This window comes from Electrona antarctica, assembly GCF_951216825.1.
Source record: "Electrona antarctica genome assembly, chromosome: 13".
Lineage (NCBI taxonomy): Eukaryota > Metazoa > Chordata > Actinopteri > Myctophiformes > Myctophidae > Electrona > Electrona antarctica.
The window spans coordinates 44,280,393-44,294,867 of record NC_136794.1 but is presented as its reverse complement, the minus strand read 5'-3'; the positions used below and the strand labels follow the sequence as shown (position 1 = coordinate 44,294,867).

The following is a 14,475-nucleotide window of genomic DNA, read 5'->3' as shown; positions in this document are numbered from 1 at the left end:
CATGGTGTTGGTCCACTGACTGAGTGAAAACGTAATGGTTTCAACAGAGCCATCTTTTTGAGTGGTGTAAACCACTCCTACAACTGGCTTTGTTAGTCTGTCTGTCTGTCTGTGCAGAAAAAATGAGCATGGTTGCTACGGTCACCCAGTTCACCCGGGTGTGATTTCATTACGTCAGACATTACGTCAGATCAGAGCTGATCAGGCTATATTTTTGAGTGGTGTAAACCACTCCTACAACTGGCTTTTGTGTGCAGAAAAAAAATGAGCATGGTTGCTATGTTCAAAATAATTTCTGACGTAATTAAATCACACCCGGGTGAACTGGATGACCGTAGCAACCATGGTCATTTTTTCTGCACAAAAAAAGCCAGTTGTGAAATCACATCCGGGTGTGATTTCATTACGTCAGATCAGAGCTGATCAGGCTATATAATACCTTACCTTATATAATACCTCACATCGGACGTCAGACATTACGTCAGACCACAGCTGATCATGCTATATAAAACCTTACACCACTCAGTTCACACGGGTGTGATTTTTAGAGTACATTGTGCTTCAGTATGTTGACAAGCTTCATGGAGATGCTAATTTTCCTTTCCAGCTCGATTTGGCAACTGCCCACAGTAACAAAACTACTAGTAACTGGTGTACTGACCATGATATTACTGTGCTTAACTGACCAGCCAACTGGCCTGACCTGAACCCCACATAGAATCTAGGTTGTATTGTCAAGAGGAAGGTGTGAGACATACGACTGAACAATACAAATTAATCTACGGCTGTTATCAATGCAAACCTGGGCTTCCATAACACCTCAAAAGTGCCACAGGCTGATCACCTCCATGCCACGCCCCATTGATGAAATAATTTGTTCAAAAGTAGCCCAGACCAAGTATTGACTGCATACATTAATATACTTTTCAGATGGTCGACATTTCTCGTTTAAAATTCAATTGAGATAGGATTTTTTGATTTTCATGAGCTGTACACCATAATCATAAGGATTAAAACAAAAAAAAGGTTTTAAATACTTAACTTTATGCACAATGAATTGAGAATATATGAAAGTTTCACTTTTTGAATTATATTGCAGAAGAAAATTAACTTTTACAAAAAAAATGTAATTCATTGAGATGGAGCTGTATTTATGAGAGAGAGAGAGAGAGAGAGAGAGAGAGAGAGAGAGAGAGAGAGAGAGAGAGAGAGAGAGAGAGAGAGAGAGAGAGAGAGAGAGAGAGAGAGAGAGAGAGATCGAGAACACTACCATTCTAAAACAAGCCAACCTATACAGCCAGCCGCACTACCTCCTAGTGGCCGGCAGAGGGTGCTAAAAGCAAAGCCTTTCAGAGGCAGTGAGTGAAGTCAGTGGTCTGAAATCAATACAGCTCCATTAGCGTGCAGTCTGCTCTGCATAATAGACCAATCAGCTGCTGAGTTCACCTCACACACTCCAGCCTGTCCAATCAGCTGCTGAGTTCACCTCACACACTCCAGCCTGTCCAATGAGATGCTGAGTTCACCTCACACACTCCAGCCTATCCAGGTCCACCTTTTACAAGTACTGGCATGATCTTTGAGTGGTGCAACCACTCCAAGGAACAGCAATGTCCGTGTTAACCTATGTTTGTGTGTGACACCTATGTTTGTGTGTGACTCATGTGATGAGTTGTGCCAGAAACAGAGAGAGAGAGATAGTGCTGCACTGTTGCCTGCTAATGAGAGAGAGAGAGAGAGAGAGAGAGAGAGAGAGAGAGAGAGGGGTGGGGGGGGGGGGGGGGCGGAGGGGAGTTGCACCACTCAGTTCACACGGGTGTGATTTTTTGAATGTAATATGGGCAATCAAAATCTGTTGGAAATCTGTTATTTTGATGTGGTGTCATAATTAAACTTGATGCCTGGCACACTGACTATCAAGAAAACAAGGAAAAAATAAAATTCCTTGGAGATGTAGCGGTAACTGGTGCATTTATCTAGTGCTTTTACGCAAAGCACTTTACAATGTACATTACGCACGCACGCACGCACACACGCACACACACACACACACAGTATAGAGGGTGGCAAACTGGCAATAACAGTATCGCATTGTTGTCATGACAACATGTCCTTCCAAACGAACTGGCAAACATAACGCCACATGGTGACGTTTAATTAATGATACATCCAGCATCCTGTCTGTCTGTCTGTCTGTCTGTCTGTCTGTCTTTTACAGCCTGTCTGTGTCCTTCAAATCCCTGCTTATTGTTTCAGAAAAGCATTCCACATCTTTTCCTGTTTTGTATCATTTTGGCCGTTATATATATATATATATATCTCGTTGTAGGTTATTGATGTTCTATGTTGCATCCATTATAATTAGCCCTTCTCTAAATCCCACCCCAAAAAGCGATTGTCCAATGCCAATCCAAATTGTTTAGCAACGGTTGCTATGCAGGTCAAGCTTTCTTCGCTGCTAACGTGCCTATTGGACAAGGATGGGTTGGGGAGGGACTTAGTGAAGGGCTAATTGTCCTTTGCTTTCATTGCTTTGTTTTAATGTGTGGATTTTCTGTGCAGCACTTTGTGAGTTTTGTTTAGAATGGTGCTATATACATTTGACTCTTTTTGATACAGACAGTCATGGCGGCAAGACTAACTGTTCAGGAGAGGAGAAAACAAGACTAACTGTTCAGGAGAGGAGGAAAAACAGTGTTTTTTTGTTAATAGCACAGGCAGATTCTTCACATACTACAGCATGTCTGAAATAAGTGTCAGAGCTGAAATCAACATGTAAATATGAAATAAATGCTTAAACATGTAGCTAGGTGTAATGTTAGAGTCCACAGAAGACATATAGATATGAAATAAATGCTTAAACATGTAGCTAGGTGTAATGTTAGAGACCACAGAAGTGAACCTTTCAAGCCTGTTTTCTCAACTCGCTGTTTCTCTGCAAGACATTACTCTATAAGCCATATCTCCAAAACTGGTGGGTCAAACTGAACAACCAATATGTCAATTTGAAGCTACGATTCCCTGCTTTCATATGAGATGAAAAAACTAAAATTAAAAAAATTAAATCAATGACTTAGCCTCGGTCAGAAACGGTCACATAATGTTGTTGTTGTTACTAATACCACCACCACCCCACAGGTCCCCCAGTCCCCTAGTTACACATAGTACCCGAGGGGGTAAAGGTCTGTTTAGAGTGGGATCCCATGGGGAAACACAGAGCCCAGGAGGTCCTGGGGCTGTTCACCTCTCCCCTCTCTGGGGGGGAACAGCACCTCCATGAAAACAGAGGGACTCAGGCCAGCGGGTGTATGGGACAACAGAGGCCTGTCCCTGGGATGACATTACATGGAACAACAGGCTCTCACCGATTTCACATGCCCAGGTGTCCCTTGTGCCTCACCTGTATCCGGTTAGTTACAGACTGGAGCAAAAATGACACCGACTTGATGACAGGAGGAACAGACAGACAGACAGACAGACAGACAGACAGACAGACAGACAGACAGACAGACAGACAGACAGACAGACAGGCAGGCAGGCAGGCAGGCAGACAGACAGACAGACAGACAGACAGACAGACAGACAGACAGACAGACAGACAGACAGACAGACAGACAGACAGACAGACAGACAGGAATCCGTTTCAGTCTTGTCTACATCTTGCCGTAATCTGAACTCACGAGGAAACCGGGAGTCAATGACAAACTAAATTAAATATGGCCACGGCTGTAAAGATGAAGTAAATTAAATATGGCCACGGCTGTAAAGATGAAGTAAATTAAATATGGCCACACACGGCTGCATGTCTATTTAATGACCGGCCAACTTTGTAGCAAAAAGGCCATTCATGGCACATCAGAGCCGTCGAAGGAGAGTTGTGCCATTGAGGGGGCAGAAAGGAGAGTTGTGCCATTGAGGGGGCAGAAGGAGAGTTGTGCCATTGAGGGGGCAGAAAGGAGAGTTTTGCCATTGAGGGGGCAGAAAGGAGAGTTGTGCCATTGAGGGGGCAGAAGGAGAGTTGTGCCATTGAGGGGGCAGAAGGAGAGTTGTGCCATTGAGGGGGCAGAAGGAGAGTTGTGCCATTGAGGGGGCAGAAGGAGAGTTGTGCCATTGAGGGGGCAGAAAGGAGAGTTGTGCCATTGAGGGGGCAGAAGGAGAGTTGTGCCATTGAGGGGGCAGAAGGAGAGTTGTGCCATTGAGGGGGCAGAAAGGAGAGTTGTGCCATTGAGGGGGCAGAAAGGAGAGTTGTGCCATTGAGGGGGCAGAAAGGAGAGTTGTGCCATTGTATAATTGTATAATGTATAATTCCCGTATTTATTCAAAATGTACTCAAGTAAAAGTACAAAGGTATTGGCATCAAAATGTACTTAACTTAAAGTACTAAAAGCTAAAGTACTCATGTTGCAGAATGTCCCATTTCACAAGTTCAAAATGTGTGCAAAATCTTTTGAAAAAAGATACAAGCTCACAATGCGTCGCATCGCAACGCATTTCAAATGGCTGAAAGGTATATAGGGTTGAAGTGGTTAATATATGTTTTCTAATAAAATAATAAAATCTCCAAACTAGCTAGTAACTAAAGTTTTCAAGTAATTGTAGTGGAGTAAAAGTAAAAAATGGCAGGCAGGCAGGCAGGCAGACGACAGACAGACAGACAGACAGACAGACAGACAGACAGACAGACAGACAGACAGACAGACAGACAGACAGCACACTGAGCCAACAGTGATAGCAGCACTTGTCTGATGATGTGCAAAGTCATCCACAGCATTCTCTCGCTCTCTTTCTCTCTCTCTGTATTTCTGTGTGTGCGTGCGTGCGTGCGTGCGTGCGTGCATGCGTGCGACACACATTCCTGGACCTCACTGGACAGCCACGCTGTTCACAAGAATGCCCGCCATGATTCAGCAAATTGTCGGCATTTCTCATGGGAGCGCTAACGGTTAGCCGCCGGCCCGCTACGCTACGCTACAACAGTGTTACACACAGATACAGTGGCTGAGGGAGACGCCACTATGAGAATCACACAGTCACACAGTCAATTAGCAGTGCTGCTAATTCACCATCTGTCAGTATTCTGATTGGTCCCTGACTGACCAACCAGCAGGCTCTTTCTGCCTTGATCGGCCCTGGTTCCGCCTTGTTTATGTTGAATTAGCTAAAAATTCATTTCTGGAAAAAAACAAACCCAGTCACCAATGCTGCACCTGTGATGTTCCTTTTTACTGACACCACGTTTAAAATAACAATTGAATGCACAGAATATCAATACGAAGCAACTGAAAAACATGATTTTTCAATGGTAGTGGATGGAGAGAGAGGATTTTTGTCCAACCACAAATGGCACCACATTGAGGTTTTGACACGGATATGAGAAATAACTTAAATATACAAACAATGAAAAATAAATCACTGGCACATTTAATCATCATTTATCATTTTTTCATCCTGCGGAAATAGTTGATTTACAAGACGCACTGGGGGCTTTTAGATCTGCTATATTCAAAAGATGGTTGGCTGCAGCAGTTGTGACTTTAAGGCTGCAGACAAACATCCATACCAGGTGGTGCTACAGTACTGGAGAACACTCATAATAACAGTAGTATACAGTACATCCATACCAGGTGGTACTACAGTACTGAAGAACACTCATAATAACAGTAGTACTGTATACAGTACATCCATACCAGGTGGTACTACAGTACTGAAGAACACTCATAATAACAGTAGTACTGTATACAGTACATCCATACCAGGTGGTGCTACAGTACTGAAGAACACTAATAATAACAGTAGTATACAGTACATCCATACCAGGTGGTGCTACAGTACTGGAGAACACTCATAATAACAGTAGTATACAGTACATCCATACCAGGTGGTGCTACAGTACTGAAGAACACTCATAATAACAGTAGTACTGTATACAGTACATCCATACCAGGTGGTACTACAGTACTGGAGAACACTCATAATAACAGTAGTACTGTATACAGTACATCCATACCAGGTGGTACTACAGTACTGGAGAACACTCATAATAACAGTAGTACTGTATACAGTACATCCATACCAGGTGGTGCTACAGTACTGAAGAACACTCATAATAACAGTAGTACTGTATACAGTACATCCATACCAGGTGGTACTACAGTACTGGAGAACACTCATAATAACAGTAGTATACAGTACATCCATACCAGGTGGTGCTACAGTACTGGAGAACACTCATAATAACAGTAGTACTGTATACAGCACATCCATACCAGGTGGTGCTACAGTACTGGAGAACACTCATAATAACAGTAGTACTGTATACAGTACATCCATACCAGGTGGTACTACAGTACTGGAGAACACTCATAATAACAGTAGTACTGTATACAGTACATCCATACCAGGTGGTGCTACAGTACTGAAGAACACTCATAATAACAGTAGTATACAGTACATCCATACCAGGTGGTACTACAGTACTGGAGAACTCATAATAACAGTAGTACTGTATACAGTACATCCATACCAGGTGGTACTACAGTACTGAAGAACACTAGTAATAACTTAAATGCTTCACTTCCAAAAAGGTTTCGTCTAATCCTCTCCTGTCATCATTACAATGAAACGGGAAGCTCAATTGCTCCCAGACTATTGCATGATTCTCTCTATAAATGGGAACAAAAGGGACACAGACAGACGGCCGAAACATGGGTGCTATGACAACGGGTATTGCATACTAGGTTCCCAACTTGCATCGTTCCCAAGTAGGCCGGTTGGCCGACGGGCACATGCAGGTCTGGTTTACTAATAACAGAAGCAGTGGATGAGGTTACACAATCATACAGTGCTGTGATAATCTGCAGTATATATAGTATGTCTGTGTGTGTGCGTGCGTGCGTGCGTGCGTGCGTGCGTGCGTGCGTGCGTGCGTCTAAAAACACTGATGCCATTAGGGTCCATTACGAGCCATTAGCTCGTCCGCGCGCCGCACGCTAAGTGAATCAATCCCGTTTATCGACAGACAGAAAAACGCATCATCGCAGAGGAGGAGGGTAGAGAGACGAGTCAATCTCTCTCTCACACACACACACACACACACACACACACACACACACACACACACACACACACACACACACACACACACACACACACACACACACACACACACACACACACACACACACACACACACACACACACACACTTTGAAGCATAACAATATGAGAGAGAGGAGTGTGTGTGTGTGTGTGTGTGTGTGTGTGTGTGTGTGTGTGTGTGTGTGTGTGTGTGTGTGTGTGTGTGTGTCGGGGGAGGGGAGGGAGGGTCGTGGGGTGTCAGCACAACAAATGCTGCAACAAATACATTTTGTAACCAGGGATAATATCGTTTAGAGAAATGAGGCGCAAATCAAGCTTGTTTTGAGCCAAAAATAACCCCCCACCCCCCTCCCCCAAACGGGCATCGATGAACGCACACGTTGCCGGCTGGATCATGACAGGTCTGCTCCAGGTCTGCTGATGAGGGTCTGGATCATGACAGGTCTGCTCATGAAGGGCGCCACAACGCAAGTGTAAAAAAAAAACAGCTAAACAGAATCCAGGTCTGGTGAGTCGCGGGGGGTGTGCACGAAATGAGCACGCGTGCAACAAATTTGCGGGACCGCGCCCACGTAAATACGCTTGCGATGTTGCCCCTCGACTTATCCGTGCGTACGGAACAAAACACAGTGAAAATGAACTATAGGCCAGTGGTTCCCAAAGTGGGGTCCGGGGACCCCATGGGGTACTTGAGGGAGTTCCAGGGGGGACCCAGCTAAATGATAATAAGGAACCAAATGGACCCTTATGGGTCTGTAACTCTGAGAGTGTACAAATGGAACCAAATGGACCCTAATGGGTCCATTTGGTTCCATTTCTACACTCTCAGAGTTAAATTAACAGTGGTTTTACAATATAAATTGGGGTACCAGAGATAGAAATACCATTGAATCGGGGGTCCGTAGCATAATGCGTGTGAAACTGGGGGTCCTTGAAATTAATATGTTTCGGAATCACTGCTAGAGCCGTAAAAATCCTCCCTTATCGGGGTCACTGGCATGTGTTTTTAAATGGGGGGTCCGTGGCCTAATAAATGTTTATTTGGGGGTCCTTGACACGAAAACGTTTGGGAACCATAGGCGCGTTTGAAAGGCCCTTTAGGCCTGCATGCACTGCACAGTAAACAGACCTGCATGCACTGCACAGTTAACAGGCCTGCATGCACTGCACAGTAAACAGACCTGCATGCACTGCACAGTAAACAGGCCTGCATGCACTGCACAGTAAACAGACCTGCATGCACTGCACAGTAAACAGACCTGCATGCACTGCACAGTAAACAGACCTGCATGCACTGCACAGTAAACAGACCTGCATGCACTGCACAGTAAACAGACCTGCATGCACTGCACAGTAAACAGACCTGCATGCACTGCACAGTAAACAGGCCTGCATGCACTGCACAGTAAACAGGCCTGCATGCACTGCACAGTAAACAGACCTGCATGCACTGCACAGCAGCAGTAAAGCAGCAGTAAAGCTGGGAAGCTGGCCAGAACATTCACTAAAAAACAGCTGGGACAATTAACGCTCCACACGTCCCAAACTCTTCTCTTCAGGCTCCAAAACTATGGAACGAACGCACTTCCCATTACAATCAGAACTGCAGCCTCACTCGCAATCTTCCGCCGTAGTCTGAAAACCCACCTCTTCAGACTCCCATTTTAGCCCGTAGCACTTGCCCTAGCCTCGACGACCTTACAGGCGTATGCAAAGGCTCAACTTATGTAACTTACATATAGTAGACAGATGTTGGGTTCTTAGCTTACATATGATTCTTGATGACACATTTTATATATGTGACCAATTGTGACTGCAGGGGATATGTCATTGGATGTTTTTCCATTTCCGTGTTTCCATGTCATGTGAGGTGACATGGCTTATAGAGTAATGTCTTGCAGAGAAACAGCGAGTTGAGAAAACAGGCTTGAAAAGGTTCACTTCTGTGACATTACACCTAGCTACATGTTTAAGCATTTATTTCATATTTACCATGTCGATTTCAGCTCTGACATTTATTTCAGACATGGTCTAGTTATGTAAAGAGTCTGCCTGTGCTAAATTAACTCATTTTGGATTTAAAATAAATAAATAAAAATAAATCAGGTTTTCTCCTCTGGTGAAACGCTGGAGGTTGCACGACGGCAGGCTCTCAGTCAAATATGTGATGTATTACCATGCGTTGTCTCTGCTTACTGTACATAGCTCCGGATTAAGAGCATAAATTGTAAAGTAAACAGAGTTAGGACTGCCCTGCACGCCCGCCAGCAGTAAACATCACGACAACAACAGGAGGACAGACAATAAATGGCCTTTCTGGAAGGCTTCGTTTCTGAGAAGACAGACAAGACAGACAGACAGACGCACACTGTGTGGCTTCGTTTCTGAGAAGACAGACAAGACAGACAGACAGACAGACGCACACTGTGTGGCTTCGTTTCTGAGAAGACAGACCAGACAGACAGACAGACAGACGCACACTATGTGGCTTCGTTTCTGAGAAGACAGACAGACGCACGCATGCACGCTGTGTGGCTTCGTTACTGAGAAGACAGACATGACAGACAGACAGACGCACACTGTGTGGCTTCGTTTCTGAGAAGACAGACAAGACAGACAGACAGACAGACGCACACTGTGTGCGGATAATTGACCGTTCTGTCCAGACCATGTCGGCCAGACAGGAGAGGTCAAGCGAGGAGACAGAGGAGGAGAGAGATAGCCCGTATGGTGGTGGAAAACACTACTCACATTTCTTACTTAGGTAAACGTACGCAATGCAGAGACGTATTACTTACTTACTTAGAAGTATTACTTAGAAGTATTACTTAGAAGTACCAAAAGTAAAAGTACTCATTGTGCAGAATGTCCCATTTGGCAAGTGTTCAGAAAATAGCACATCTACAAGCTCACAATGTGTCGCATCGCGACACATTGTGAGCTTGTAGATCGGCAATTTTCAAATGGCCGAAGTGTATTTATACGGCTGAAGTGGTTAATGCGTGTTTTAACTTTTGTAATAATAATAATCAAAATCTACAGAGTAACTAATAACTAAAGTAGTAAAAGTAGTACAATGTTTGGATCTGAGATGCAGTGGCGTAGAAGTAAAAAGTATAGGAGATTGGAAATACCCAAGTAAGGTAACAAATACCTCAAAATTATAGTTTACACTACAGTACAGTACTTACGAAAACGCAACGACTTACTTTACAGCGTCCACTGCCCTTAGAGGTGATTGAGAGACGAGAGGTTAATTTGTGCTCTCGTGTTTCACACCAGTTTGTTCCACTGTCTCCGTTTGACCCAACATTTAGGAAAGAACAAGTTCTGTTTTCCAACAAAGCTGCTACGATCCATCCATCCATCTTCAACCGCTTATCCGTAGTCGGGTCGCGGGGGCAACAGCTCCACCAGAGTGCTCCAGACTTCCCTCTCCAGAGCAACATTAGTGACTTCCTCCTGGGGGATTCCGAGACATTCCCAGGCCAGTGAGTCGATGTGTTTCCTCCAACTGCGCCTTGGTCTGCCCTGGGGTCTCCTCCCAGTGGGACGTGATCCTTGGTCTGCCCTGGGGTCTCCTCCCAGTGGGCCGTGCGTCGAGAACCTCCCTAGGAGGCGCCCGAGAGGCATCCTAACCAGATGCCCGAACCACCTCAGCTGGCTCCTTTCCAGGCGAAGGAGCAGCGATGGGTGTGATTTTTCAAAAATCGTTAAAATGTGGCGCAAACCCTTGAATATTATATTCTTTCAAAGCAAACATTTTTTTTAACTCAAATCTTTGCTTCTGGGGTTAATCAAGTTGTTCCCAAAGTGGGACCCCCTGGGGTCCTTGAGGGAGTTCCAGGGGGTCCCCATGCAGCTATATGATAGTTTGGAACCAAATGCACCCTTATGGGTGCATAAGTGTTCCATTTGTACACTCTCAGAGTTAAATCAACATTGATTTTACAATATAAATTGGGGTCCCAGAGATAGAAATGCTATTAAATGGGTAGACTAATGCATGTGAAACTGGGGGGTCCTTGAAATCAAAACGGGTTGAGATTGAGAATCACTGCTAGAGCCATAATAATATTCTCTTATGGGGGGTCCCTGGCATATCTTTTCAAATGGGGGTCCGTGGGCTAATTAGTGCCGATTCGGGGGTCCTTGACATGAAAAAGAGTTTGGGAACCATGACCATATTTGGGCCAAAGCCTGCGGTAGTGCATGCATGGCAGGCCACTTGTCCTGTAGGCTCCATGGATTGTCTCACTCATCATGACATCATCGGAGATAATATGACACCCTCGTCAGACCGTATATACTATATATATACTGGTGGCAGCCATTGTCTGGTTCCATCCTCATAGGGGTTTTCCTCTGTACCATACAAGGCTTATACCGATCCCGTACACCTCAGCTGCTCCAACGGAACCCACATCCCTCTGAAGTCCAACAGGGGCAGACGACAATCTCTCACCGACGCGACTTGCAGTCCAAGTGGGGGCAGCACAACCAGGCGACACCATGCCGTGGAAGGGACGCCGCCTGCACCGCTGTAAGCACATCGCAGCGTTCCTGTGCCTCGCCTCGTTCCTGGGGGTCCTGGTCTTCTGGTTCCACGAGGCCTGCCAGGAGGGAGAGAACTTTTCTCCGCTTGCCGACCCAAGTGAAGGACCCAGGGGTCACCCAGGGATCACCCAGCTGTCTGCTAATGAAGAACCCAGGGGTGACCCTGCAGGGATCACCCAGGGGTCTGCTAATGACCCAGGGAACTTTACCCAGGCGAGGGATACCCTAACTCCCGGGCCGTACCCCTACGTCATTAACGAGCCAAACAAATGCCCGGTGGGAAAGCCACCGCCGTTCCTGGTGTTGCTGATACTCACCGAGGCTCACGAAGTCGAGGCGCGCAATGTCATACGGCAGACGTGGGGGAACGAGAGCCTCGCTCCAGGCCATGGGATTGTCCGCCTGTTCCTGCTGGGGGTGAAGGGAGGCGAGCCGGGACGCCTGCAGCAGGAGACCCTGGAGGCCGAGAGCCTGAGGCACCACGATATCGTCCAGCAGGACTTTTTGGACACGTACTACAACCTGACTCTAAAGACCCTGATGGGGATGAACTGGGTGGCCGTGCACTGCCCGCGCGCCAGCTACGTCATGAAGACCGACAGCGACGTGCTCGTCAACACCGACTACCTCGTCCACAAGCTGCTGAGACCCGAACTGGAACCCAAGACCAATTACTTCACGGGCAGCGTGATTAGGAGCCACCACCCGATCCGCTTTTTCCGGCACAAGTATTACATGCCCCGCGAAGAGTACCCGGGTGGACGGTACCCGGACTACTGCGCGGGTACGGGCTACGTGTTCTCGGGACACCTGGCGACGGACATCTACGGAGCCTCTCGGAGCGTCCCCCTGCTGCGCTTCGAGGACGTGTACGTGGGGGTCTGCCTGGCCAGGCTAGGGATCGAGCCCACGCCGCCGCCCGGCGCCTCCCTGTTCAACGACCAGGGACTGCGCTACTCCGGCTGCGGGTACAACAACATGGTCACGGTCCACAAGCTGTATCCCAGTCAGCAGCTGGAGTACTGGCACAGGATGCAGAGCGACAAGCACGACAACTCTTGCGCCGCCGCACAACAACCGCCCTTAACCCATTATTCAGGATGGGATCCCCTTTTGATGTTTTATACATTGTGGCAAAAATCTTTAAATATTTGCTGAACCTTTGCTTCTGGGGGGGGGGGGGGTCCATGGAACAACACGTTTTCAGATGAGGGTCCGCGGCCAAATACAGATCATTCTGGGGGTCCTCGACATGAAAAAGGTTGAGCACCACTGGCTGTGGGATTTAGAAGACTTTTTTTTTTAGAATAGGCCTCAGGGGTAAATGGGTTAAAGTCATTTTGGAAAGACATGCAGTCTATGGACTATTAATCTCTGTTTAAGGCCTGCAGTCTATGGACTATTAATCTCTGTTTAAGACATGCAGTCTATGGACTATTAATCTCTGTTTAAGGCCTGCAGTCTATGGACTATTAATCTCTGTTTAAGGCCTGCAGTCTATGGACTATTCATCTCTGTTTAAGGCCTGCAGTCTATGGACTATTAATCTCTGTTTAAGGCCTGCAGTCTATGGACTATTAATGTTTGTTTAAAGCCTGCAGTCTATGGACTATTAATGTCTGTTTTAGGCCTGCTGTCTATGGACTATTAATGTCTGTTTAAGGCCTGCAGTCTATGGACTATTAATCTCTGTTTAAGGCCTGCAGTCTATGGACTATTAATGTCTGTTTAAGGCCTGCAGTCTATGGACTATTAATGTCTGTTTTAGGCCTGCTGTCTATGGACTATTAATGTCTGTTTAAGGCCTGCAGTCTATGGATTATTAATGTTTGTTTAAGGCCTGCAGTCTATGGACTATTAATGTCTGTTTAAGGCCTGCAGTCTATGGATTATTAATGTTTGTTTAAGGCCTGCAGTCTATGGACTATTAATCTCTGTTTAAAGCCTGCAGTCTATGGACTATTAATGTCTGTTTAAAGCCTGCAGTCTATGGACTATTAATGTCTGTTTAAGGCCTGCAGTCTATGGACTATTAATGTCTGTTTAAGGCCTGCAGTCTATGGACTATTAATGTTTGTTTTAGGCCTGCAGTCTATGGACTATTAATGTTTGTTTCAGGCCTGCAGTCTATGGACTATTAATGTATGTTTAAAGCCTGCAGTCTATGGACTATTAATGTTTGTTTAAGGCCTGCAGTCTATGGACTATTAATGTTTGTTTTAGGCCTGCAGTCTATGGACTATTAATGTCTGTTTAAAGCCTGCAGTCTATGGACTATTAATGTCTGTTTAAGGCCTGCAGTCTATGGACTATTAATGTTTGTTTTAGGCCTGCAGTCTATGGACTATTAATGTTTGTTTCAGGCCTGCAGTCTATGGACTATTAATGTATGTTTAAAGCCTGCAGTCTATGGACTATTAATGTTTGTTTAAGGCCTGCAGTCTATGGACTATTAATGTTTGTTTTAGGCCTGCAGTCTATGGACTATTAATGTTTGTTTTAGGCCTGCAGTCTATGGACTATTAATGTCTGTTTAAGGCCTGACTGACGTGACGCTAGTCCCTCCTATGCCCATCTTTGTGTTTGTGTGTACCACGAACGTGATGATTTGATTGGCCAGCTTTGTGTGTATACTACAAACGTGATGATTTGATTGGCTGAATACGTATAGATATGCACTTGGATCCGTACGTATTTCCGTGAGAATGGACTGGTCAAACTTTTACATTGCACCTCAGTAGAAGACACCTGGACTTCTTAAAATATATTTTTTTGACTATCTATCCTTGATAGAATTTCTCCCACAAGGGTGGTGAGAGTC

General features: G+C 45.5%; 2 protein-coding genes across 2 annotated transcripts in view; one reads left to right on the top strand and one right to left on the bottom strand.

Annotated features, from left to right (window-relative positions):
• The window catches only part of LOC306935858 (TSC22 domain family protein 1-like), a 58,430-nt gene that overhangs the window by 26,977 nt on the left and 16,978 nt on the right, over nt 1–14,475 (bottom strand). The gene's annotated exons all lie outside the window — the stretch shown is intronic.
• LOC306935558 (beta-1,3-galactosyltransferase 2-like) lies at nt 11,610–12,812 on the top strand (the record flags this gene model as incomplete). The annotated part of the gene is made up of 1 exon (XM_079518657.1): nt 11,610–12,812. The coding sequence occupies one exon, from the start codon at nt 11,610–11,612 to the stop codon at nt 12,810–12,812; it is 1,203 nt and encodes a 400-aa protein (XP_079374783.1).